Below are 24,086 nucleotides of genomic sequence, written 5' to 3'. Positions count from 1 at the left end.
ATGGGAAGGCTTTCTTGTTGCTCCTTCAAGCCAGCAGCAGAGGCAAGTGATTGAGCCGAATCGTAGCCTGTGTAAAAGTCAGAGCCGCCGTAGCGGGAAGCCGCCGCCGCCGTGTTAGATGTAACGCCTCTCTGATTCCACAACGTTGCCATACCTTGTAGAAATCACACGTCGGGGTGGTGTGGTTTAGTCTAAACAAGCCAACGTGTCATAAACAGGGGTCTTCTTAAACGCATTAAGGCAGAATTGGTTTAAAAAGAGCTCCTGATTGTAAACTCACATTAGAATCGTGGCAAATTCTCCAGCAGGAGTGAAACAACGTACCTGCCAAACACCTGCGAGTGTTTGCCGTTTACAAGCCAAAAGGTGGTCATATAAAATACAAAGCTTCATTACTTTTTAGTGTGTACATTTTTCTAGATCACTGCATGCTGAGTGGATAAACAAAAAGGACGATTCATATGTGCTTTATGGATTTTATGCTCATTCGCTGCACACTTGCTATCGACCACTCTGAAAGCACCAGATCGAGCTGGATTGTCTTCAGTGACTCAGGAGTCCTTGGCAAAACTGACGAGAAGCCTGCATGCTAACTCAGAAAGCCTGACTCAAATCTTCTGCCTTGTGTTCTGTGTGCGCTGGCACATAGTCAGCCTAACAGAGTTACAGCCTAGATCCCAAATGTTGCCCATATTTCAAAGTTACCCAAAAATTCATTCTGCGAGAAATGATGAACTTGATTATGGTGTTATACGCCACAGTAACTACAGGAACTTTATTTGGAAGCACTGGCTTTATACACAATAAACCACATTCAGAATATATTTCACCACGACTACAACTAAAATGTAACTTATAGTTTCACAAATGTGTCGGTCTGCGCACACATTTCCTTTTGGACAGAGAGGGCTTCTCACCAAATATCCCAGCTGCACATCGCTGGAAGCGGATGACATATACATCTGCTGATTGCTGATTGGACAACAAGTGGGCCGGAATAAGTGAGGGATCGACAGCACCACAAACCACAAAAAAACCATCAAAGATCAAAAACACTGCACGAAAAGCGCAGAGTGTGGCGTCACATTCTTTGTTACACTTTTTCACTTCAGCTCTCTGTATGTTATAACTGGCTGAAGGACTGACAACAGCAAAAGCCTTGTATTTTGTACAATGCTTGAACACTGCCTCCATCTGACAACAGTTCTCTGCAGGTAGACGGGACACCCCCGAACTGGCAGACTGTGAACCCTCGCTCTCTCCTGAACCACCCAAACAGTCTAGCTCTCATCGAGCTTTCTCTTACATTAAAAAGTTGAAGTTTCATATGTGCAATTATCCAGTGAGCCAAAAGTTTGGCTTCACAGGATTCACACCTCCGGCTGTGAGCACAGCAGCCTCAGTGACCTTCTTACCAACCTTCTGTTTGTGTGGGTCAGCTTATCAGGAGAAAGCCAGCTTAATGGGAAAGGAGCAGAAATGTCTTGTTTCAGACACTGGCTGCACAAAGGCCTAAAATACAATATTTAAGAAACATTTTGAACTGGAAATAAGCTACTCTAAAATAAAAATACAAAACTGGAAATGTGAAATTTATGAACATCAAACGTGAGCATTGAAAGGAATCTATACTGCAAGGCAAAGCAATGTGACAAAACCAGGCCTAAGTGTTAGAAAGAGGAGCTGTGAGTGAGATGCAGGCTGTGATAAACTTAATAGAAGCGCAGCCGTAACATGATAAAGCCGAACAAGGTGGACGTCAAACAAAACAAAAAACAAAGAAAAGAAAAGAACAACCATCACTCAACACGAATTAAGGGTGAAATAAGATCCAGTGTGCCACTCTTACCCGCAGACATAGAGGTAACCGTTTTGTTTGAGCAGGACGTCAGTCATGTGCTGGCTGTTAAGCAGCAGATTGTGTTGGACATATCTGGGACGTGCGGCTGAGGTGGCGGCGTCCTCGTGCTCCCCGTGGTCCCTGGAGAAACACACCATGAGGTGGCTCAGGATACCTCTGGACACAAAGCCCTCGAGTTCCTCTCTGGGACAAGACAAATTGCAAGCAGAGGTTATTAAAGTTATTCCTGTAATCTTGGACAGTCTGTTCCTCATTTTGTGATGATTAGACTTGTCAAAAGCAGTCGGGAGGCCTCAGTTTTAGCTGCTGGTGCAGAGCGAAGATCAGGCGATACGTGAATGGGAGCAACTGTGAGAGACAGCACTTTTATGTGCTTTTTACAAGAAAAAAAAACCCCAATTTAATTTAACATTTTTTCATTGGCTGTTTATTCTTTCACATCCAACACTCCCGTGGGATATTTAGCAATGGTTCGCACCATCTCACAAGATCGGAACTACAAACATTTCCTATGAACCAAAAAAAATAAAAATAAAAATACTGTCAAGCTCAACACCGAACACTGATGGACAAAAGGTCTGAGCAAAAATGTGCCAGACAACCACTTTGTCTTCTTTAACAAGAGAAGTTTGAAAAAAAAAAATGGATTTCATAAGCAAGGTCGAGTCACTGTTATAAGCATCTTTTTACAATCAATCCTCCCAGTCTGGCAGTGGGGTGTAACCTTGCTCTCTATCTGTGTTTTGCTTGCCAACTACTTCTTCTTCTGCCTCAGTGTTTTTACAGGGCCTGGGGTGCTATTGGAAGGGAAGGCAGGAGGAAGGTGGTGAGGGAGTAAGGTTTATTGTGGCTCAGAGCATCTTGTTTAAAGTTAAGCAGTCGGAATGAGCAGAAACACACACGCAGACACACGCACACAGTCATAACAGCCCCAGCTCCGAGATCAGGGGTGAAGGTCATTGCCTCGGGGGGGGTCTGTGTTTTGCAGTAACCCCTAGACTAAAATAAGGCATTTTTTGATAACACAGAGACGCTGTGGTGTGAATACTAAAGGGAGAGGCGAGCGCTGTTGCCCTTTGTTCTATTTGAAATGTCCAGAATTGTTAGTTCTTCTGCAGCGTGTTTACCATCTAACCTTCATTTAGAGATATCATTAAATTAAAAAGAAAAAAAAATTCCTTCGAGGAAAAAATCTTTTGACCAAGATATGTGATTACAAAGTCTGTTTGAACACAGGAGCGACCAGATGAATAACAAGGAGAAGGATTGCCGAGTTTGTTTGTTTGACGTCTGAATATAAATCATCACAGATTGATAACCGTGCGAGCAGAAACCGGCAGATGATAAATGACAGTTGACTTCTTAGAAACACACAACAACCCGGGGTTTTATGAGAGCCAAAACCTGCCAGATTCCTCTGTGTGCTTCGACACGTAACAGCCTGTGGCAATTTCCCGGACCCTGACGTGAACCCAGCGGGCCTTCCAGTCGTGTTTTCCCTACAGCGTGAAATCACACGCCATAAAGAGGCTGAGGCGTCGCAGGGAGGGCGGGGGGAGAGGATAAGTGCGGCAGAGGCGAAAGGGGAGGACAGGTTTGATGTGGCATGCAGGCAGATGAGCATGAATCTCTCGCAGGGATGTTAAGTGCTGCGGCTGATTGAGGCGTGTCACGAGCCTCGTTTGTCTTCTGCATTCAGAGCACGACCGGAGGGGTTGGTCACATCCTACCTTTACATTCTTCTTAATATTTATAAGCATTAAAAGCAGTATATGCTTCAGTTTAAATTTAGACCTGTGATTCTGACAGAGGCAGCTGAACTTTTCTTTTAAAATCTGGGACATTATACAAAAAAAGGAAAAACATTACATTACATACTATGCTAAGAAGGTTTTTGCATTCCAGGGCAATGCCAGACATCAAATTGCACTTAATTGAAGAGAAATCCAGCAGGGATGAATGCAGGCAGTCAATTCAACTGCAGGCATGTTGTTCTCATTCTGTTAACCTATTTAAATTAAGTACAACGCTTCATGGGTGGCTCATAAAACACAGACTAATCATATTGGTCAACACTGTGGGGGTATTCATCAGAGAAGCCCACACTGTGAGCAAACACTGCCTTCTACCTGGCTGCGAGTTCATATTTAACTATGAGATAGAGGAAACAAAAGCGAACAAACAACATCCTCTGTGATCTATCCTTGTTTGAGTAAGGATGCTAATCCTTTCATGCTTTTTAATCCTGCAAAAGAACTCGATCAGCGCACCGGTGTTGAGCACACGCTCACTGCTGGTACTACCAAGAGCTGATCAATTAGTATGGAGTCAGGAGAGAGAAAAGCCAAAACAAACTAATCAGAGCAAAGATCTCCTCTGAGGCTGATGTCAGCTCAGAAATCAAGAGCGGTGGTTTAATATTTAGTACAGTTTAAATGGATCAAACTTAAGGTAACTTAAGATTGGCGTTAAAATACAACCTAGTGCCTGTGTTGAGATGTTCTCAGTGTTTCTACTACCAGTGCCTTCTGGGACCTCCCCTCCTCCAAGGGACTGCTCTCTTCCCACCCAAAAGAAAAAGAAGGTAAAAAGAAACTGAAGGCTTTTTATGTGAAACTGTTTGATTTCAGCACTGTGTCAGAGTCTGTTCTGTCATTTACAGTTGAGCTAGTAACACTCGCCTCCTCTGCTCCCTGTTACCGTGTGTGTGTCCATTTCATTGTTTGCTCCAGTCCAACTCTCCTCACACAACCAAGATAATGTTACTTGAGATGAACAAAGCTCATTACAGGGAGCGGGGGGGCGGTCCTTCAGATCTTAATTTTTTTTAAAGAAAATAAAGGGCGAGAGAGAAGGGGGGGAGGGGGGGGGACACAAAAAACAACCCCTTCTTCAGTTAAAAAAACAAAAACAAAAACAGAGCCGGGCTGTGATTGAGTAGAACCATTCATTGAGTCTAAATCCATTAGCAAATATTGAATCTGTTTAGGTTTGGCTGTCGACATTTAAAGCCGCTATGGCTAACATAACTGTTGCATTTGGAGGTCTGGGCAGCAGACAAATTAAAGTCTAATACATTTACTTTATTTATCTATTTTTAGCTGTGAATCCTGCACCGTATTTGTTGTGGAAAATATTTAGTATTAAGCTATTAAATGCTTTACCACCACCACATGCTAACTTGCTAACTACATGCTTTTTAAAGCTTTTTACAGCTTTTAAGGCTGTTGAATATAAAAGTGAACCAAAACAGTCAGAATTAGATTTATAGGCTAAAACAATGAATTAAGAGAAGCTAAAAGTGATCCTAATGCTACAGACCCCCTGAGGGAAAACAGTGGATGTTGCCTTTGAAATGGCATTGGAGGGGGAGGGGGGGGGGGGGGGGGGGGGGGGGGCAAATTGGCAATAACCTGGAGTCTTCCACTAAAGGTTGGATTTCAGTGTAACATGACATTGGTTGTATTTATAACCAGAATACAACCAGTTGAGTGAGTTCTGAGTAGACTTGCTGGGACTGACTGTGTTCACAATCCATTTGCGTTCATAAATTAAATGGTAATTATCCCTAAAACCAACATTAACCACACTATAGATCCCATGTTTTTATAAAATATACCTTTAGTGGAGCTTTAATATTACATATTTTAATGCTTTAATTTTTAAAATATTATTTGGATATTCTAGGAATTTCCAGATAACAGCTATATAAACCAAACCATGTTAAAAGGTCAGAGGATCTTGCAACATTAAGTAAAGTATCTGCTTATGCATGTTAGTTTTCTTCCCAAACACCCTAGAACATACCCTGAGCATTTAATATACAGATATAGATATATAGAAGTGAATAATAAAACTCACACATTGTACATTCAGACTGCAGTCTTCATTATGCAGGTCACAGATTTTAATACATGGAGAAGTGCAGCAGCAAGGTAAAGAGGGTTATGGAGAGGACTAAATCTTAATCACAAAAGGTATGTGGGTCTGAATGACGACTGAACTGAAAGGAAAAATACACTTTACCGAAACAGGTAGTCTCGGTCTCTGTGGCGGCATCCAAAGAACAGCCAGGTCTCTCCAAATATGGCCTCGGGGTTCGTCTGTCTCTCCTCCTCTCTGAAAGTCAAACAACAGATGTTAGTGGTCAATCAATACAAACAGACACAGGCCCGATGGAGGAGAGTCCTTAGTCACAGCAAAAGGCTAAAGAAGAGATGTGACGCTGTTGAGCACTGTCTGTAATGACAGGAGTGGCACGTGCACAGAGACGACCTGTGTGTTTAAGGAAGGACATTATATGCATTATTAAATTCCACCCGAGCACAGGTTCCATCACAATAAGCAGCTGCTGAAAATGAAACTAGGGCTCAGTGTGTGAGTGTGTACAAGTTTTACTCCTACATTTATGTGTGTCTGTTATTCGGTGCAACAACATAAAAAAAAAACCTGCTCCTGAAAAAGTGATTTCTCTTGTGGCTTTGGAGTTTGGCAAATCTCCCAGAGTCCTTTGCAGGCAACAGCAATGCAGAAACACAAAGCGGCTCTGAGGATGCCGTTATCTGTGCCACACACCTGCCGCAAAGGTGACAGCTCTCTCCCAGATAACAGTTGACCTCCAACCTTTCATGATGCCATCAGTCAGTTGACTGTCTAAAGAGACCGGCATTATCTGTTACCCTAGCTGTGGGTGGGTGATTTGGGGAGGGGCTAGCTGAAGTGACCAACCATGACAAGGGGCTGAGAAATACCACAGAGAGACACTGAGACTGGGCTCTTTGTGCTGCACCGCTGCGCTCCGAGGATACGGTGCCTGTTTCCCTAAATCCCATCCTTTGCTGTTCACAGACAGACTGAATCCTGCTGTGTTTTCCAGCTATCACAAAATGAAAATAGCAGCCAGCTCCTGAGACTAATGGAGGGATATTGTGCTTAAAGAGGTGATAATACTTTTAAATCTGTGCTAATAAGTAATCTAATAAGTATTTCAGCACAAAAAATAAATGACTAACCTCAAAATTAAGACAAAATGAACTACATTTATTGAAATATTTTTAAATGATCTGAATGTTTTGCAAATTTTCACCTACTGGAGACAGTCTGAGTCATCTCACATCTACATCTAAAACTGCAAGATGAGCAGAGACGAAGACTCAGGATGTGGATAAGAAAATCTCCAGGCAAAAGATATTTTTGCATGGAGTTGGAGGCAGTTTTGTGGGCAAGACCTCCATTGAAGGCACAGGTTAGAACTGGACTGGACTGGATATGTTTCATGAGGGAACAATAAATAATCTAGATTGCTTTTGCACAACAACAGCTAATAAGACTCAGGTAACCAAGACGGTTCAAACAGCATGATTCAAACAGCACGATGCAGATGACATAAACAAGGTGGAAACATCTTTGATTGGAAAGGCGAGATGAAATATTCGATATCCACTGCACAAAAACAAAGGTTTAAGTCAAAGCCAGGAAGAATCTAAATTTAGCAGAAGACTGACTGGATTTTATTGTCACTATGCTATTGGATGACAGGTCGCTGAATTGGTTTAAAAAGGTAGAGGACACTTGTATCTGTTTTTTAAAAGATTTGTACTGTTTTAATATAAATTTGAACTCGGCAACACAAAGAAGTCACTTTGGCCTGTAGACCACAAAGAACTCTTAATTACAGTGTTTCCAAACAACACTATGTAAACTGTACATAAAGGTCAGAATCTATGAGTTGCAGGTCTATTAGCCCTCATATTTAATTACAGATTGCATAAAGACAACATAGTGAACACTGAAACTCTGACGTTTTGTTTTTCCTTTTAGAAAACATGCTCATTTTGAATGTGATGCCAGTAATAAATCTCATTAAAAACTCTATTTAGTTATGTTTACCACATTGCAGAAAAGTAACTAAATTTAACACTCTCCAACTGTTTTTTTTACTAAGAAGGCACGCTGCTGAAAAAACATGAAAACCATGGTTCAGCACTTGCTTTGTTAAAATAATTAAAGTATTCCCGAAAAAGTAAAGTGTCTGGATGACAGCATATGCTGCTCCAAAACTTAACTTAGCATTAATGGCGCGCTCACAGATGTGCAAGTTTATAAAGCCATGTGCAATAATGCCCTCCCCCCATACAATCAAAGATGCTCGCATTGAACTGAGTGCCATTAACAAGCCAGATGGTTCGTCTGCTCTTTAGCCTGAAGGACGTGGCGTCCACGATTACCAAAAACAATTTAAGATATTGACTGGCGAGACCACAGGACACTTTTCCACTTCCCCTCAGTCTGTCTTAAATTGACTTGGGTCAATTTCGAAATCTTGTTTATGTATGGATTTCCCTTGGAAGGCACAGATCTAACTTGCAATCCTGGATTCCGTGATAAACTGACACTGAAAAAAGTCTTGTTGGGCCCACGTGGTGATTTTCACAACAGAGATGTGTCTTCAAAGCTGTTCCTGAAGAACAGAAAAATCATGACTGATTGCTCCCTGTATACTGTGATTTTACTGATATGATGTACCACAGATGATGGAGTTCCCAGATTCTACATAACAATACATTTTTTTATCCTGAAATTGCTGAATTATTTGCCCACAAAGTCTTCCAAAGAGCAGTCATACCCTCCTTCTCTTTACTTTGGGAAAAGCAAAATCAATAAATAAACATCTCCATAGGAGTTTCTATTCATTGCCACTCATTTAACTAAAGTGTTGCCAGTTTCTCATTGAGGAATGAAATGTTTATGAAGTGTCTATTTAGGATAACACATCTCTGAATTTCATTTCCTCCATCTCATGTTTTGAAGCATGTTGCTGGCATCTGTGCAGTCTCTGCAGTACACTGAACCAAATAAAGGTTTAAATGACTTGCAAATCATTGCTTTCTGTTTTTATTTACATTTAACACAGCATCCCAGGTTATTCTGGAAATGAGGTTGTATTTTCTGACATTTTCTGACTGGATTACCAGATTCATTACATTTTTTTTTTTAAAATAATGAAGAGAGTAATCAACTGTTTTGTTGTAGCGCTACAGTAATTAGCAATAGGCAAAAACAAATCAATGCGCAAGTGTGACTGCGAATACTAAAAACAAAGCTTAGCTCTCATTAATTAAATGTAAAGTTGACCAGTAAGTAAGAAAGATTCAGGGAATACATTTGTTTGAACTTTGCGACTGAGACTGGGTAACAGAGCTGTCTGGCTGACTTCATCTGAACGCTCAGATCCCGTCCATTAGCATCCTGGACGAGATTCTTCTGATCTGCAAACAGCCTCAAGTAAACTCATTTTAGTGGGCTCATCTCTCCTCTCGCCGCCTGCCCTAAAGGGATCAATACCAATATGAAAAACCTGGATTCCATTCTGAGTAGACCACACCGGCGCCTTTCCTTGAATACAAATCACATCACACCACATACCCACACTATAACAGCCTGCAATAAAATCCCAGGGGAATGCAGCATCTACAGAGCACTCCATTTGGGGTCGAAATCAGAGGCGGTTGCCTTTCAGCGCCATTCAGTTGATCAGCAGGAGGGGAAACTGCAAGGGAAGCTGAGGTTAAGGTCTGGTAAACATCACAATTATCTCATATCTTTCATTTTCATCTTTGCAGCTCAATGCGAGTGGCATTGAGTGCATTTTTACATTCTAAAAATACAAAAGAGCCAAAAAAACAACAACAGCTTGAGACTTAATCACTGACATTGCATTGCAGAATTACAATATACATCCAAAGTGATGAATTCAAAATGTTTTCATAATACGGAAGCAAGATGCTTAAGCTGCCTAATTGTAGTCAGCTTTCTGTTTGAACTGATAAATGGAAGCTAAATATTTGCTCACACAAAAACACAAACTTTAATACAAATTGTTGTATTGAATGTACCAAATATGCCTACTGGTGCACCTAAAACTGAGGAAAAAAGATTCTTTTTTTTCCACTCCAAAAGAAAAACTTGTTATGTTATGGCTTCTAAGAGGATTAAGGCAAACCACTCACTTAAAATACAATATTTGTTTAACTGTCACTGCTCCCAGCTAAACTGAAAGACGCTGAAAATCACATTCTCCATAAAATCCTTCCACGAACACAACAGCAATCAATACCAGACTACTGGAGGCCCTTATTAAAATCTCCTGGTACCACCAAGTGAGCCTCTGACCTTTAGAGACTCTTCTTCTACTTGTTACCAGTGCTACAAACCCGTACAAAGTACTTTTGAAAACAGCCATCGATTAACAGTGGGGGCGAACGAGGGGAGAGGTAGGAAGATCGAAGTGTCCCCGTGTTGTTTTGTTGCTAACAGGGCCCTTCTCGGGCCTCGAGGCAGATACGGCGTCCCGTTGACAAACTGGTGATTGTTATCTCCTATCAGAGTGCAGCGTCAGCCGCCGAGGCTTTGTTTGGAATCTCAAGATAGGTTGTGCACAATGCCGCGCACCGCGACAGGTTTTTACAATCCTCGAGCAGAATACGCAGCTGGCAGGGGAGAAGATGAGAGACGCAGACGAGGAGAAGCGACTGTCGAGACAGCTGGGATGAATTGATTCACGTGGGCTTATGCTGGAACAGTCAAGAGCTGCGTGATATAAAAAAAAGAAAAGAAAAAAAACAAAAAAAAAAAAACAAACAAGTCTTTAAACTGAACTTTAAGGACATATTTGATTAGGAGGCTGAGCGTTATGAACACGCAGCCTTGTAAAAATCAATCAAAATCCTCGTCCGCTGCTGTAATAAAACACTCGAATGTGCTTTTTTTAGAGATTTACATTTTGGAGAGCAATATTTGGCCTCTGCTGTAAGGATGAAAGTAAGACTAATATGTTCATATCAGTGCCTTACATCAGAGCACTGTCCCTCTGGCTGAGCCTTTATCATTAAGAAGAAGAGCCTGCCTGTGAGTGCTGCGACCAGGTCAGTCAGAAAATGTGCTATCTTCATCGCTCCATCCCACAGGCACTAGCAAAGCATCACCCGAGATGACCACTCAAGTTTCCCCGAATCTTTGCGGCAGACAATCCACCGCTGCCATCACTTCAGCCGGTCACCTCTCAGAGCAATCACACGCGGACACCACCCGCCACTACAGAGCAGACATCTGGGGGATTTAGAGACAATTGGAGTTGACTGGGGCACAACCTCATTTACACAAAGCCACCCAAGAGTTAGACATGTCAGTCTGACTAAAAAGGCTTACTGCGCTTTCTGACAATTCATGGTGGCTATAAGCCTGGTTCAACACACAGCCATCAGCCCGGATCACATTAAATCCTTCTGACAGGTCATCTTCTCGCAATCTCGATTTAGCCATCAATTCAGACAATTAAACAAAATGTCACGTCTTCCTCTAATTGAGAGCACTCTTCAATCACAGACGTACAACGCAGCGATGGTTTAACTAGCTGGAGAGAACTACTGCCTACTAAGCTAACAGTCAATATCCTCCAATCACCTCTTTGGCAATTACAAGCAATGATTTGCTCCAACATGACCACCACCTACTGGAGAATTTACTTTGAAATCAATATCACTCCACGTGCTGCTTTAACTCTTGGCCCTTTATTACAGAAGTCATAAATTTGTGCATCAGAGAAAGTGTAATTTATTCCTGGAGAGATAAGTAAAGCACCTGACATAATCCCTGACGTGATCGCAGCCCTCGCTGCGAGATTTATTATGGCTTATGTGATGTACATGACGTGGTCTTTTTACCGGCTTTGAGAAGGGTCTCATTTAATTGTCTCTGCAGATTACTAGAAAATATGCACAGATGATGAGCACTTAACATCACTTCAACATTGTGAATATTCATTAAAGGCTGCGTAATTTCAGCTGGAAATGTGTGTGCGACACTTCGCACAAATCAGCACATAACCCGATGCTTGACACGGACATTTCGCTGACCCGCTTCAGCTGCGATTTTTGGCGCCGATTCAAGTGCATTATTACATGTACTTGAATCCTCTTGACGGAAACATTTCCAAAATGGGAGATCTCAAAATATGCAATGAGCCTCTTATTTGGGGAAAAAAGTCACTTGTGTTGCAAGCTGATATTCTATTGTGCGCTTAAAAAAAACACATAAGCGTACCTTTGCTGGAGGAAGCCGATGAATGGAGCGACTCCGGTGCCTGGGCCAACCATGATGAAGGGCACTGATGGATCAGGGGGAAGCCGAAAAGACGCGTTGGGTTTCAAACTCACATGGATCTAGCATCAAAGGACATTAGAGCGCATTTACAATAATTAGAGTAATTACAACAATGCCAAGGAGCCGCTGTGGGCTTGCCAATCGATTCATTGATGTACTTCTTACTCTAAGATATACTAATGAGAAAACTCATGAGCTGCAATTGAAATCCATAGGGTATGTGGTAGGGAAGACTGCTTCCTCTAAGTTAAACTACTTTACTTTAATTAACCACACACAACTGGCTCAAAGCTCACTCTCTTTACATGTCTGAGCTAGTAAAGCCGAGTTTTCAGAGGGACATAAAACACGTAGTGGAAGCTGTCTGAATCCCTAACGCCCAGCACAGCACAATTTCAAGCCGTTTCAACTCTTGCTTCCCACCCCTTCTAGTACCTCTTGAACTGTAATACTAGAAGGAGAATGGGGCAGTCAACCTCTTTTGCTATTTTACTGGAAAAATCGAAACAAAGACAAAGTAAGGCCCAGTAAAGTGTAGCAAGATTTCAACCTAGCCAGAAGGGTACATCTATTTTTTCTCACCCTATGAGCGTTTTCTTGCAACTCCTACAGCGCTTGTACCAGCAAATATGAGCACTTAGAAATTTATCAGCCAAGACCACAAATGTGCACAATCTACTTTCAGCTTTTTTTACCCCAGTCTACTCATTACCTTTGGCAGTGCTGGGCTGCTGGACGAATCAGCCTTCCCAGGGAAAACTAGGCCAGGATTGATGAGGTCAAACAGCCAGCCAGTACACAAGCCTCGCCTCCCCGCGGGCCGGCCGGAGCATGCTGGGATCTCTACCACGTTGAAGACAAAATGAAGCTTTCCTGGGTGTCTAAGACGAGAGCTACAGAGATGGCACCACAGATGGTTTGAGATGGAAAAAGGCAGAGACAGGGGGGAAACATCAGCATGTGAGAGTGTGTGTGCAAGGCATACAGACAGTGACAAGCAGGGAGGAAGTGAAAACAGAGTGAAACACAGAGCGGCACAGGGAGAGCAGAAAATTGGGAAAGATTATTTTAGGCCAATTACTTCAGCATGGCCGTTACTTACAGCTACCCATTTCGAACAATTTCAGCTGTTTAGTGATATCTCAGGCACAACAAGTGGTAAAATGACTCAGTTTGGAGGAAGCCTCACAGAGCTTTCACCCACTGTATCTAGTAGTGTTTTTTTGGATCCTACGCTTGAGATTGACATCATACTGTGTATTAGCCTCCTAATAAACACGTATGTGTACATATTTTCTTAAAATCAAACCAGAATGTGATTTCTGCTTCTCGAAGAATAAAAGCTTCTGTCTTATTTGCCTCGATAAAGATGCCTCTCTATTCACTGTCGGCTAGAGCACTCTCGCACACTCTTATCCTTCGCTCTCTGGTTCCTGTGGGCCACTGGAGACCTCTATTGACCACAGCATCAATAATGCAGGTCTCTAATGTCTCTGCACCATCTGATAAACTACAGCCACTCTCTCCTGTCCATTTCCCATCTCTCTTCGCGCGTGCACACACACACACACACAAGCAGCTAAGGGAGAGACTAATGAGAGGAGCGGAGACGTTTTGACATTGCGTTAGATGTTGCTGTTCAACATGAGTCTCAAAGCAAACCTAATGGGCACTAGCTTAAAAGGGAGCGCAAATCAATGACTAGCTAAGTGAGGAAAAAAGAAGGAACACTTGGCCTATTTAAACTAAGCACAGCTAGCTAAAGTCTATGCAATATTTAAAGTCCGTTCATTTATGCAGTTTCTTCCTATCAATGAAATCTACAAACAGCCATTCAAACGAATGTATACCACATAATGTGCACGTCTGGCAAAAGGAGTCCAAAACAAGCTTCACACAGATACGAAAAACTTACATAAAGTGTCTTACTAAAGTGTCACGCTGCCAATTGCCACCAGAAGAGCTTCGCTGTGCCATGGCACGAATTCTCTGAAACTCTACTGGAGAGATGAAACACACTTCTTCCAAAGATACTCCCACATTTGGTGATGGAGACTGCATCTAACACGCTGAACCCAAAATCTTCCAAAAGGTGTATATCTGGCTTGAAATATTGCAGCTACAAAGGCCACACCATATGATTCATATAATTTTCATGCTCTATGTCCCCTTGTGCCCCAAGGAGGAGAGACTGTCATGCTGCAAGAAACAACCCATACCAGGTAAGAAATATTTCTTCACTAGAGGTGGTCACTCATAGCCAACACAATGCCCTGCACACAACATAGCACGCCCCTGGACGCCCTTGCTGTAGGTATAAATGTTCAGGTTTTTCCTTTAATTTGTCACCCTACACAATTCAAATGACTATTACTTTTTAAAGTTCTTTCTAAGTACCTCAACAAATCTGATTTTATATTAATGCCAGATTTTATTAAGTTAACAGAGCTTCTCTCTCATGTTATTAACTCCCACTCCCTCTCCTTAACGCTCTTAATGTCCGATAATTTGAAAGCTCAATCCACCCCGTGAAGGGATTGGCAAAATAGCAGATTTCCAGTGGATGCTGTTGCATTTCCCAGCTGCCAACAGAGCAAAATCAATATTTTATCATGCAAACCCAAACTCTCTTGTCCAGCGGTGCCTAATAAACAAACCTGGGCATTCAGTGATATATCATGATGCATGCGTAGGAATAAAACAGCAACAAGACTTTCAAAACAAAGTTAGGCAGCTATGAGACCAAACAACACACACACACAAATGGATTTCTATTATACTTGTGTAACGCAGTATTCATGCACAGCCATGTAAAATGTATATGAAATCACGATACCATATTTACTTGACGCACCACCACCACCACACACACCCCACCCCCCAACGAAACTGTTCAGCATTAATCCAGCCCCAAACCAAACAGGATAGTTCTGTTGTGCAGAAAGAAAACACCAGCTAGCGTTTAAAGATTTAGTCTTCCAAGACCACTGAGAATAAAACAGACATACTTGGGTGATAAAGCACACTTGTGCAGCTCTACAGTACAAAGCGTATTCTTCAGTGTAATTTTCTGTCACCTTACCTGGCTGCTGAATAAGGCCGGGGTTGCAGTTTTGGCAAATGCTCTGAAAGGCAAGCACAAATGTCAATCACCGCGCTGTCTTGCTAAGATTTGGTTACGCAGTCAATCACCACAGAGAGGAGACGAATTATGTGAAAGTCATTTCGGTCCATTGAAACGTCCTACCTACCAATCTATCCTCAGTAACCCCCCACCCAGGTTACAGTCTTGTTTCTAGGACACACTTCTATATTTATGAAATTACAAACTCAGGGTTATAGAATCCCAAGTGTCCAGATGTGGCGCCAGTAGGAAACAGATTGCTTATGCAGACCTTATTTCAATGCCAGCCATGAAGGTGCCCTCTTTTGGGTAATATGTCGCACACATTGTATATGCGAGGAGGTGTCAGTTACATCGAGAAAACTTTTTTTTAAGAGTTTGAGATAACTTTTTTACCTGACAGCAACAAGATATGCCATTCTCTATCCAGTGCCCAGCACCACTGATTAGACGCTGGCAAAGAGAGAGATTGAGAGTTGTGCGACGTGCTTGCTGTGCACTCGCTACATTTTATTTGTATCTCGGTGATAGATGAAGCCGGACAAGTAAAGCACCACCATATGTACCAGCTGAGGCTGTACAATAACACATTTTTCTGCTAAATTGCCAGAGAAACAAACAGCTGGTCTAAATCTGCTCTCTCCTCTCTTTCTGGATTTCTCTGACATCTAAACAGCTCAGAGGTTTCAGAGAGACAGCTCCGCACTTTGACGTCCATTTCATCTCTTTGCGCTGAGATATTTTAAACAAACGCAAAGGCTTTGCTGAAACAGCAGTTAGCTACTAATAATTTATCCACATACCCTCAGACACTGAAAAGACCAACAAAACTGAAAAATAAAAACAGGGCCAGGGGCTAACATCAGTTTTAGACAGTAAAGAACAGTCGGCTAATAAAATAAACTAAATAAAAGCAATGCACATGTTTTTTAATACATTTCCTAAGAAAATAAAGATATTTAATGCTTGGTTGCGATTGGGTTTTTAACCACTTTAAGTACAGTGAGTACAGTGAAGTCGTTGTCATGTTTGGGAGCCCAGTTTGGGATGATTTGAGTTTGTAACATTGTGTTATCCTGCTGGAGCAACAATAAGAAGATGGGTACACTGTGTTCATAAAGGGACAGACATGTTCAGCAACAATACTCAGGTAGGCTGTGCTGTTCAAACAATGCTCAGTTGGTGCTTAGGGGTCCAAAGTGTGCCAAGAAAATATCCCCCACACCACTACAACACCTCCAGTAGGGTAACCAGCACCCCAAAGGCAAGATGGATCTATACTTTCATGTCGTTTACACTAAATTAAATCCGAATGCTGCAGCAGAAATTAAGATTCATCAAACCAGGCAATGTTTTTTCAATTTTCATTGCCCAATTTTGGGGAGCCTGAAAACCGCACCCTCAGTTTCTTGTTCTTAGCTCCCAGAAGTGGCAGCCAGTGTGGTCTTCTGCCGCTATAGCCCATCTGTATTGTAACTGTTTCATGACCTGCCATCTTAGTGAAGCATTGAATTATTTCCACTATCACAGAAAATCAGATGTGTAAAGAAAACCTGGAAGATTAGGTTAAAAAGAGTATTTTATGGGGAAAACATATTCTTTTCTTTGATGTAAATTTAACTGAAAGGGCAGTTTTGCATGTCAGTATTTGAAAAGCTGCATAAATATACTCAATAAAGAGATTCCTTGTTATATATTTGAAGTCGGAGAAATAGCAGTGTCTTGTATTTCTCTTTGAGATGCCTCCAATATCCAGCACGACTCATAATATTAAAACTAGCCGGAGCAAAGAGGACTTATATTCTGAAAGAAGTCCAAATGTTTCAGACTTAGAGGCTTAAAATGTATTAACGTATCACAAGGTGAGCCAAGATTACAGGACGGCCTTGTTTAGTTGTAATCAATGTGCATGTACTGGAGATACAACCCACAGTGAATCATCTGTAAATAAATCTTTAGAGATAATTAGAGTAGCTCTAATTATTTATTATTTATTTATTTATTCAGCGTAGCGCTGCACCAGAATGGATAAATAAATCGTTCCTGTTTTTAAAGTTTCTCAAAAACCAACAGTGAGTTGCTGCTTAATGGGACAAATCCTCACATACAAAATATCTGAAGATCCTTTCAGTCGGTGCAAGTGTACACCTCTCCATCAGAGGGTGTATCGTGTATGTTAGCGCTATCCTCCACAGCTGTGCAGAGCTTGAGTTGCTGCCTTTCTATCACAGAGTGACAGCACATGTCTGAATCAGAGGACAATCAATCCATCATCTCGCATCACTGCGCTGCAATGATACTGGTGGTAGATACAGAGGATGGATCACTTTTAAAACCCTCTGAATGCAAAGCTTTTTTGTCGCAGTCAGTGGCTTGAAGATACATTTTTAAATATGTAATCCAAAAAAGGCTTAAGAAAAGAAAAAAAAAAAAGCACAGTCCCAAGATCCCCACTATGTTTTCAGCGGTATCATCGATCATAGTGCACAACAATATAATCTATTTCATCTCAAAAGTCTCTGTGCTGCAATTTATATGCAGAGGTACCATTTTAGTAGAATAAATGAGATAGAAATGTGGTTGCACATAAAAGTATATACTTCTCGAGATTTATGGAGAGTTTCTTTGGCTGTGCATGGAATTAGAGAAGTTGTTAGCATTAAGGCGTTAAGTGAAATTCTCCTCAGGAAGGTTTTTGCAGCTTTTAATAGCCTGCAAATGCTAATTTCAAGTTATTTCTGAACGAAGGACCTGCTAGCTCATGGTTTTCCGAAACCATTTAAACATTTTCTGTGGCGTTTTTATTGCGACTTAAGTGAATAAAGTGGGAATAGAAGTGATAAGCAATCAGTTCTCTGTGGCCAAGAAATTTCATTTTAAATTTAATGCTTTTCCTCAAAACAGAAGGGCCAATAACCTCTTGGGATACAGACATATTCCCTTTACTTTACTTTAGTGAGGATTATTTTGTTCTGCAAGTTTAAGTCCAGCAAAAAAGTAAAAGAATAGAAAAGAAAACTGCACCTTGGTACGATTTCATTTGAGGTCTGCTGTAAAGTAATTGAAAAAGATGCTCATGGACAGCATTCAGTTCCCAGGGGCTTTGACCCCAAAGTTTTTATCTAACACTCTGTACGAATCAATGAACTATCAACACGACATCTGGCTCTGAAAAGTGGGCATCTTTCTCAATTTAGACCCAGCATCTACTTTTGTAACCAGCCTGCACTTGGCCAAAGACATGTGGGTCCAGAGACATCTCTCCTCATTATTTACACTTAGTGTAAATCAGCCTAAACCCTAATCAGCAAATGCCTCCCCTTCAGTTGAGGTAATGAACCAAGAACTCTGCAAAAATACAGCAGTGTACTTTAACAGCGACACCCTGAGTCAGAGTTTACCATTAACCTATGATCCAAACTGACCCTGTGCATTCGTGTCCTTGCAAAGCTCAGTGGTTTACCAGTATACCAAATAACAGCTGCTGCCCTGAGGGGTCTGCAACGCCGCATTCTTCACGAGGGCACGGTTGTCCCCGTTGCCAATTTCTGCATCAGTTCACCAGAGTAAAAGGTGCTGTGGTTGGCAAGTAGGCCTAAAATAGCTGACATTGGGGTAGGCCAGGAGCTGTGACACAGCTGTTTTAGAGGACAGCTCAACTTGTATATGAAGCTGTAGCCAACTAATTTCACTGTCTGCTAAGTTTCAGTCAAAGCTTATTAGATCTATACTGAATGAATGACCAGCCAACTATCTTAATGAGCTGAAAGGAAAATGTTAGTTTCTTACCAACAGTTCACACCAAGGGTCAAAAAAAAGGAGACGATAGGTGGCAGACAGCAGGGGAAAAAAAATCATCAATATTATTAGCACAATGCGAGATCATGGATAAACTTCAAAATATATATCTTGACTTGATATATATCGTTATATTTACAAAAAACTGGAAACAAAACAATATTGGAGCTGCAGATTTTAAAATGAGACGAGGAAGTGAGCGTTGACCCTTTGGGGAGCCTCTTGATGCCCTCTCTCTGACTGTTAGGTATAATTAAATGCTCTGACCAAATCAACCATGAGCCTGTGCTCACAGAACAGGGCTTTACTAAGGCTACAGTGACCCCTACTGGATGAAAATGATCCAGTCAGACAAACTGAATCACAAAAGACAGAAGGCAGGCGCGACAATAACACGAGGTGTTATTAAAAGTGAAATAAATAGTTCTCAAACAAATAATTCCACTGACACTTAGTGCGGGTGCAGTCAAAATCCCACTCTCACGTCAATCACTGTAATTCTCCTTCTCTTTAAAGCAAATTGAAAACTTGTTTTAATTAAACATGCAAGTTTGAAAAAAAATGCAATGATTTTTTTGAAGACACTGGAAAAATCCAAAACATAAAATACACTTATCTATGATAATAGGTCAAAATTATGACTAAAACTGATTTTTATCACACTGTGTATTTTAGAGAGACTTTCAGAATCCCCATTAAAACCTGGAAAAGATCACTTTATCAATGATGATTATACGCTCTGTTAGTCGGTGGAAAAAAACAGAAATTTTCTGTCTGAATGAGCTAAGAGGTGGGAGTCTGACCTATAAGGAGGCTGAGAGGAGGTGAGCAGGATGGGAAGGCTGTAAGAAGCTCCAAAACGCTGAGGCTCGGGTCTCTCACATACAGGTTGTAGTCTGCAGCACCTTGTTTACTGCAGAGCTCCTGCAGTCTCCTCCTCTGCACGCTGTCCCCTGTATGCTCCACCAGAGCTCGCAGAAACGCCTGACAGAGACACAGAAATCAGATGCGCTGTCACCCGAAGCTGTTCTGCACCTCCGTCAGCCACAATTGTCGTGACTTTTACAAAAAGGAGAGCCAGCCACACTGTACACAAAGTCTGAAATCTAAACAGGTAGACCCTGACTCCAACCCCATTATGTAGTACAGCTATTTTAATATGCACAAAGCCATTTCTTCCACTACAAAATTATAATTTTCTTTTTTATATAAAAAAGAGAAAAAAAGGCCTTTAAGACGACTGAGAAACTAGCAGAGGCGAAGAAGCAATCTTTTAATTCTCAAACAAAGTCCTAAAAATCGATTAATGCAATCAATTACCCAGTTACATTTGCAGAGGACATGCTGCGGTTTAATCGGCATTTCATTCGTTTCATTAGCAACTGCTTGTTATTTTTATTGTAGGCAGCAATTAAAATAAAAAGATTAAAGGGATCACAAAGAAACATTAAAACGCTTCTGCTTAAAATTTAGTCTGCAACTAGAGCAGGGCGATATGGCCAAAAATATTTATCACGATATATATTTGAAAATTTGCAATAACGATATAACCGACGATATAATTGATGCGAGACAAAATACAACTCCACAACATTACTAGCGCAAAAAGACAACCTTCCATTTATTTTCCCTTAAACAAGAAGCTGGTTTTTATGTACATTAAAGCTTTATAAAAATGTAACAGTGCAAATGCAAATTCCTTGCTGAAAGTTTAACCAAAAGGCATTTCCAGTAGAAATGGGCTGACATATCCTGAGCATAACCATGTATAATATCCACTGAAGTTAAAAAGAGGTGCTTTGCAACATTAAACTGCAGTGTGCAGTACGCATTTTTCGGACCATAAGGTGCACAGGATTATAAGGCACATTAAGCGAAACAAAGCAGTCAGATAAATCAAACTTGATTAAACTCATTCTTCTTGCTTCCTCCACTTCTGTACCATTGATTCATTAATGTTGAATTCTCTGGCAGCTGCTCTATTCCCATGTTGCAGTATATTAATGACTAACCTCGTATTGTGGATGGATTATCTCAGTTGTTCTCCTGACTGAAGTTTGGTCCGTTTACAGCATCCTGCCATGCGATTGCATTTGTCTCTAACCATGAAGAACCTTAACGTTAACTTTTATAAGTGGAAAAGTGTTAGTGTTCGTCCTCCAGCTTCACTGTTTATGTTATGCTAACATAGCTGTGTCGCTAGCGATCACGTAGCACATCATTATATACCAGCTAGCCCAACTTCAGTAACCCTACAAACGTCACTGCTGTTTAGTTTCCTGTCTTCATTTATGTTGGAAGTGATAGCAGAGCTGTACGTTTGATTTTTTTCAGAAATCTCTCAGTCAGAACATGCAATATCATGCTTAGGTAACTAGCAAAACTAGCGAGCTAACTTCCGCTAGCTTCCTGCTAACTTCTAACTCCGTTAAATGTAATAACTTTTGTTTTCATGGATGCCTGGAAGTTAAACTTTATAGTTACACCTGGTAAAGCAGCAATGCTGATTGTGCTGCCCCTTTAAGGCAGGCATGATCATTTGGGTGTGTGTTTTTTGTACCAGCAGACTTGCCGTAGTACCTCACCAGTGAAAAACAGTCCTTTAGACAAACTGTCGTCTATTCCACTTTTTGTTCACTTTTTCTTGCTGAGCCTGAGAGAGCACATGCCTGTAAGTAGTTGCTATCTGTTTTGTAAGCTTTCCCGCGATAGTTTTGTGTAGCAGTTTAGAGGTTTGTGTGGAAAACTTTCTTTTGTGAGGAAAAACGGCCGCGATGCTAACACGTTAGCCTGTCTATGAGATTTCCCATGTAATGTTAGCATTAAGCTAATCGCTAAATGCGTGAGCCTGATAACCAGTGAAAGGGTTTGGATAAGTTTGTGTTTATGTGTTATATACATCGTAGTGCATGGCTTAATGTTTGATGTTGTAAAGAAAATACAATTACAGCAGAAATGTAATATTTTATTTTTGTTTCTGTACCAGTTTTACAGTGCTTCAACAGTAAACATCTAAAACGTATCCGCTGACTCCTGGATGTTTATTGTGGACCTGTTAGCTATCTGCCAAGCTAGAAACCAGCTTTACACCCTAGTGAGGGCAGAATAGTAAAAAGGCATCGTCCCAACACGGCTACCTACAGAAAAGTGGATCTGCGTGGAACACAGTTTCTTCTGTTTCTTCTAAGCTACAATGGATAGTAACGACGACACGCTTGAGACGCGGTCAATATGCTCCAACACCTCACGTGCCAGTCAGCGCTCTTCAGCCAGTGCCATTGCAGCCAGAGCACGGGCAAAAGCAGAGGCTGCACGTGCTCAAGCACTATTTGCACAAAAAGAGGCAGATATGTTAAAAGCACAAGCATATATTGAGGAAGATCAACAAAAAGCAGCAGCTGAGGCTGCTAGGAAGAAAGCAGAGCTGCAAGCCAGTTTGCATACCTTGAGGCTTGAGAGCGCGGCTGCAGCTGCCATTGCTGAAGCGAATGTTCTTGAAGCAGCCGTTGAAAACGAATTTGGGGAGTTAGATCGGGTTAGCCTAAAAAATGAATACGTTGAGCGTAATCCAAGTCCTGAACCTCACCAAAACTCACAGCTACCAGAACTCATACCAACTCTGATGCACCAACTACCAGTCGACAGTGATGAGATCAGCAAATACGACTTGCCTGTTCAGAGAACATCCAAATTGAGTCAAGATGCCACTCCCTTTTACCCTCGTACTCAAAGCCCCTGCAGGACAGCCCCGTTCAAGCAAGAACATTCACACAGCTTAAATCCATCCAGGGATACCTACAGACACCAGACACAGTCACATGATATGAGACAATACAGCAGTAGCTACCAACCGCCTCAGTCTCATACAGGTGCTGCCAGGACTGACGAGCCCACTTCATCATCGACCACAGACTTGGCCAAGTATCTAATACGGCGAGAGATGATAAGCTCTGGGCTGTTAAGGTTCGACGATCAGCCAGAAAATTATTGGGCCTGGAAGCAATCTTTCCATGGTTCTACAGAGGACTTAAAACTGACGTCAAGAGAGGAGCTTGATCTGCTATGTAAATGGCTGGGACCAAAGTCATCAGAGCATGCTAAGAGGATACGAGCAGTCCACATACACGATGCAGCTGCAGGTGTAAGAATGGTATGGCAAAGGTTGGAAGACTGCTATGGATCGCCAGAAGCAATTGAAGAAGCTCTCCTAAAGAAACTGGATGATTTTCCAAGAATCTCAAATCGAGAAAATCAAAAGCTGAGAGAGCTGGGAGACATTCTCTTGGAGCTTGAAGCCGCCAGAGCCAATGGGTTCCTACCAGGCCTCAGTTACCTGGACACATCTCGGGGCATCACTCCAATCATCCAAAAGTTGCCATACTCCCTGCATGACAAGTGGGTCTCTTTAGCATCTCGTTACAAAGAAAATCATCAAGCGTCTTACCCACCGTTCTCCTTCTTCGCAAAGTTTGTTTGTGATCAAGCCAAAACGCTCAATGATCCAAGCTTTGCCCTTCTTACAAGTGGTTGGAGGACGGGGAAGCCAGAACACCCCTTCAAATCAAACATGAAAATACCCATTTCTGTCAAAAAGACAGAAGTCTCCTCAAACTCTAAAAGCATGCAAGCCAGCCCCTCAGGGAAGAGGAGGGCCGAACCAGATGAACAATGCCCACTCCATAACAAACCACACCCCCTCAGAAACTGTCGTGGGTTTAGGAGTAAATCTTTGGATGAAAGGAAAGCTTATCTTAGAGAGAATAATATTTGCTTTAAGTGCTGTGCTTCGTTCACTCATCTAGCGAAAGACTGCCACAAAAACGTTCAGTGCAGAGAGTGCAAGAGTGAGAACCACCCTACTGCGCTACACCCAGGGCCGGCCCCCTGGATATCAGAGACTCCTGTAACCGCAAGAGAGCAAGGCGGGGAGCAAGGAGAAGAAGCTCCTCAAGCTGTCACAGCAAAATGCACAGACATTTGTGGGTCTACCGTCAGAGCAAAGTCATGCTCCAAAATCTGTCTTGTCAGAGTTTATCCAGCTGGCCAGAGGGAGAAAGCTGTTAAGGCGTACGTTGTTCTCGACGAGCAAAGCAATAAGTCTTTGGCAAGAACAGAGTTTTTTTGAGCTTTTTGGAGTTACAG

The 24,086-nt window shown here is 41.8% G+C and overlaps 2 protein-coding genes across 3 annotated transcripts in view; one reads left to right on the top strand and one right to left on the bottom strand.

Moving 5' to 3' along the window:
- The window catches only part of mtrr (5-methyltetrahydrofolate-homocysteine methyltransferase reductase), a 36,095-nt gene that overhangs the window by 1,892 nt on the left and 10,117 nt on the right, over positions 1-24,086 (bottom strand). For both annotated transcript variants that reach the window (XM_085418586.1, XM_085418584.1), the window contains exons 9-14: positions 19,748-19,928; positions 15,105-15,147; positions 12,735-12,915; positions 11,963-12,081; positions 5,888-5,980; positions 1,850-2,044 (exon numbers count right to left, since the gene is read on the bottom strand). In XM_085418586.1, coding sequence (XP_085274712.1) covers positions 1,850-2,044; positions 5,888-5,980; positions 11,963-12,081; positions 12,735-12,915; positions 15,105-15,147; positions 19,748-19,928 — 812 coding nt within the window. The remainder of the gene's footprint in view (positions 1-1,849; positions 2,045-5,887; positions 5,981-11,962; positions 12,082-12,734; positions 12,916-15,104; positions 15,148-19,747; positions 19,929-24,086) is intronic.
- On the top strand, positions 21,480-24,083 carry LOC146662134 (uncharacterized). Its single transcript, XM_085418587.1, has 2 exons — positions 21,480-21,615; positions 21,931-24,083. The coding sequence occupies exon 2, from the start codon at positions 22,138-22,140 to the stop codon at positions 24,067-24,069; it is 1,932 nt and encodes a 643-aa protein (XP_085274713.1). The 5' UTR covers positions 21,480-21,615; positions 21,931-22,137; the 3' UTR covers positions 24,070-24,083.

This window comes from Rhamphochromis longiceps, linkage group LG9, assembly GCF_057381845.1.
Source record: "Rhamphochromis longiceps isolate RC_006_pf linkage group LG9, R_longiceps_female_GT1.1, whole genome shotgun sequence".
Taxonomy (NCBI): domain Eukaryota; kingdom Metazoa; phylum Chordata; class Actinopteri; order Cichliformes; family Cichlidae; genus Rhamphochromis; species Rhamphochromis longiceps.
The sequence above is the reverse complement of the archived record's forward strand: the minus strand, read 5'-3'. Positions and strand labels throughout refer to the sequence as shown.